General features: G+C 63.6%; 2 protein-coding genes across 2 annotated transcripts in view; both read left to right on the top strand.

The window, feature by feature from the left end:
- MNEG_14184 (hypothetical protein) overlaps positions 1-850 on the top strand; it is a gene marked incomplete at both ends in the record, with an annotated part of 1,655 nt that extends 805 nt beyond the window's left edge. The window contains one exon of the mRNA XM_014037345.1: positions 239-850. Within this exon, the coding sequence (XP_013892799.1) occupies positions 239-850 (612 nt within the window). The remainder of the gene's footprint in view (positions 1-238) is intronic.
- A 998-nt stretch (positions 851-1,848) lies between these two features.
- On the top strand, positions 1,849-3,252 carry MNEG_14183 (hypothetical protein; the record flags this gene model as incomplete). The annotated part of the gene is made up of 3 exons (XM_014037344.1): positions 1,849-2,151; positions 2,364-2,503; positions 3,105-3,252. The coding sequence occupies 3 exons, from the start codon at positions 1,849-1,851 to the stop codon at positions 3,250-3,252; spliced, it is 591 nt and encodes a 196-aa protein (XP_013892798.1).
- Positions 3,253-3,559: the final 307 nt, after the last annotated feature.

Genomic DNA, 3,559 nt, shown 5'->3' with positions numbered 1-3,559 from the left:
GGGTTGGGTAGGGGCGGAGAGGGGAGGGACGGCCTGGTCGCCCTAAATCCTAGGATCTTGCCATGGTCTGTGAATCTAGGGGCAGGTCTTTTGGTGTTGTGTGCGGGGCAAATCTGCATGCGAGCATGAATGGGGGCTTTTATTAAAGTGACCATTTGATAGATCGTGGTCAACGCAAGACGGGAGCCGCGCTGACTGCGAGGCAATCATTCCCCTCTGCGTCCCCCGCCCCCCGCAGGCCTGCCGGCCCTCCGCCATCATCGACCTCATCCACTCCGCCGAAAGCTGGACCGTCACCCTGGGCGGCGCCGCCAACGGCAGCAGCAGCAGCGGCGGCGGCGGCGGGCACGGATGTGGGGCAGCGTCGGCAGCGGCGGCGCCGGCGCCGGCGCCGGGGCCGCGCGACTGCGAGCGGTGCGGCAGCATCAGCAGTCAGCCGGTGTGCAAGGCGTGCCTGCTGCTGGAGGGGCTCAACAAGGGGCTGCCTCGGCTGGGGATATCCAAGGTCAAGGGCGGCGGCAGGGCGGGGGCGGCAGCGGCGGGCGCAGCAGCAGCAGGCGCGGCTGCGGCGGGAGGAGCGGGAGAGGGCGGCAGAGGGGGGCTGCACGGCTGCGATTCGGGCCGGGGCAGCGAGTGCAAGGCGGGCGGCGCTGCGGCAGTGGTAGGAGAAGAGGGAGTAGCGGCGGCGGCTGCGGCGCGGCGGGCAGACGGATGCTGCGGCGGCGGGGGCTGTGCGGGCGGCGGCGCCGATGGCGACGGGGCAGGGGCGCCCGGCGCCGCCGAGGCGCAGAGAAAGCGGGCGGCGGCGCGGCGGCCAGTGGCCATTGCTTACGAGAGCGAGGGCAGCTGACTGTTGTAACACTTCAGCCACAACACAATGTCGCCGCCACCCTGTGCCCAAGCGCAGAACTTCTTCACAAACCTGTTTGCTGTGAGGCTATCAAACAGCAGCTATGCAAACGTCTTCCACCGCGCAACGCCCTGCCCAGGGGATCCCAGCTGTAAATGACAGGGACACGATCCTCATGTGTACACACATGCACTGCCTCCTTCGTCCTGTCATCACAATCGGCAATAGCCTCCCAGATGGTACAGCTCTTGGACAGCTGCCAAGGAATATGGGTGTTGCTTGCTTTGTGGCCGTTCAGGTGGAGCTGCATTCGCATGACCCTAGCTTTTGTGAAAACTCATCAACCCAACTTGTGAGCCTGAACCGTGGCAATGATGGCCAATGTGAGCCTGATTTTTGTGGCGATGCTGGAACAGTGGAAATTCTCGAGCATTCATGATGAAATGTGATTGCCAGCAGCAACTGTTATCTCAAGTAATCGCCGGCAGAGTGCAGCCAATGCAGCCACATTCTGGGCCGTGTCAATTTTTGCACTTGGTGACTGGCACAGGCAGCCTGCAAAGGAACACATGTACCAAATTAAAGGCGTGAAGTATGGAGTGTTTGCAGCAGAAGCGGCATGCCTGCCTTGTGACCTATCTGGGTCACCAGGTTGTATGCATCGGTGGATGTGCCGGCAGGGAGAGATGTGCTACGGTCCGCAGCGCCTCGGTGGCCTTTAGCATCACAGTATCAAGGGCGATTTAAATCTACGGACGCTTTAAATCCACAGACGGAGGGGCGTGACGAAGTGTCGACGTCGCGGCGACGCTGCGCTGACCAGTCAGAGCACGCAGCGCCTGCAGCGGGTGCCGAAGAGGCGCGACGCAGTGATTCCAAGGAACGGGCTCGCATGGAGTCCCCTTTGACACGCCGTGAATATCCGGGCGCTTTTCAAAATCAATCGCGGCGTCCTGCACAAGGTCACCGTGTGCTCCGAGCCACTCGATCTCTGCGCAATGCACCTGCAGGCTCGGCCCAGGGCCGTCTCATCGGCCCCCAGCACCCGGCGTTCAGCAATCAACCGCAGCAGGATTGTAGTTTGTGATGCGGCGGACAAAAAGAAGGTCATAGTGGTCGGTGGCACTGGCCGGGTGGGCTCAGCGACCGCGTCCTCGCTCCTGGAGAACTTCGGTGACCAGTACGACGTCTCCGTGTCAGGCAGGACTCGGGAGAACTTTGAGAAGATCGTGCAGCTGCGGCCGCGGCTGCAGGGGGCGCGGTTTGTCCCATGCGACATCACCGACCTCGAGGCCGTCAAGGTAAGTCCACAGCGGTGCTGCATCGGTCATTTATTATCGTAATCACATTGGAATGACCAGCCGGAGGACCAGGCGGAGGCCGCCTCGGCGCCAGGCAGCTGACCGTGGACTGACCGGGCGCTGGGCAGTGATCCGCACTCAACAAAGCGCCCAGCGCCCCAACCCTTCTCGGGTCAAATCTCAGTTTTCGCAACCGATTGACACCACCCCAGGCCACCATCGCGGGCGCCGACCTGGTCGTGCACACCGCGGGCCCGTTCCAGCGGTCGTCAAACTTCAACGTTGTCGAGGCGGCCATAGATCTCAAGATCCCATACATGGACGTCTGCGACGACACCACCTACAGCGAGGGGTGAGCGCATCACACACATGACTTCCACATATGCAGCTAGCGGGCGGCCGTCGATGACGAAGAGCAGGGGGGTGGCCTTTTGGGGGCTGTGAGAGGCCTGGGCACGCGGTTATGCGACGTGGCCGGGGCCGCCGAAGCTTCATAGGGGCATGGCGCCGCACACGGCGCGGTTCGCATAGCCGCGCGCTTGGTGGTGGCTCGGGCTGAAACCATACTGCGTTTGTGGCGGCTGCGCTTGGGCGCGGCTGGTTGGACGCGTTAGGAGGCCTGACGGCTGCGCCCTGCATGGATGTCGGCACGGCCGGCGCCGCAGCGCACAGCGCGGCGACCCGCGACAAGCCGTCGCTTTGAAATGTATCCGGGAACTCTGTTCACACCATATGGGCTCGATACGTGACACATGAAAATTTTACCAAGGCGCACGTCCTACCCGCCCTTTGAGCCACGCCCCGACCTTTCCACCCCAAGCCTTTGGTCATCCGTTGCTCAACTCCCCCCTCCAAACACTCAACACCCAGCACACCCCCGTCTCGTGTCTCCTGCTCGCATCCCATCCTGAGGCCCCCTCTCCTACAACAAACCACTACTTCTCAAACCGTAGGGTCAAGGCGTACTCTGACCGTGCCGCGGCCGCGGGCGTCCCCGGGCTCACCACCGCGGGCATCTACCCGGGCACCTCCAACGTGATGGCGGCCCACATCCTGTCCATAGCGCGCGGCGAGTACGACGAGGAGTGGCGCTACAAGTGAGCTGGGGCTGGGGGCCGGCCGCACGGCTGGAGCTCGCACAACCGGAGCGGCAGCGGCGGCTCGGCTGCGCCCAGTGCAACCCAAGGGGCCCTGGCAGGCTCAGCTCTGATTTTGATTTCTAAACGAGGTGCAGGCTCACCGGCCCCTCAGGCGCTGACCGCATCAGGCGTGTTGTGCTCGCTGCGCCCCCTTCTGACTTGGGCTGGGGGCCTGACAGGGGGCCGTGCCTGCGACGCACGTCCTCATCCAACCTGCATCTCAGCAACACCAAGCGGCCCGCTCGCTCTGCCCTTGACCCGACCGCGAC

This window comes from Monoraphidium neglectum (genome assembly GCF_000611645.1).
Source record: "Monoraphidium neglectum strain SAG 48.87 unplaced genomic scaffold scaffold04312, whole genome shotgun sequence".
Lineage (NCBI taxonomy): Eukaryota > Viridiplantae > Chlorophyta > Chlorophyceae > Sphaeropleales > Selenastraceae > Monoraphidium > Monoraphidium neglectum.
The sequence above is the reverse complement of the archived record's forward strand: the minus strand, read 5'-3'. Positions and strand labels throughout refer to the sequence as shown.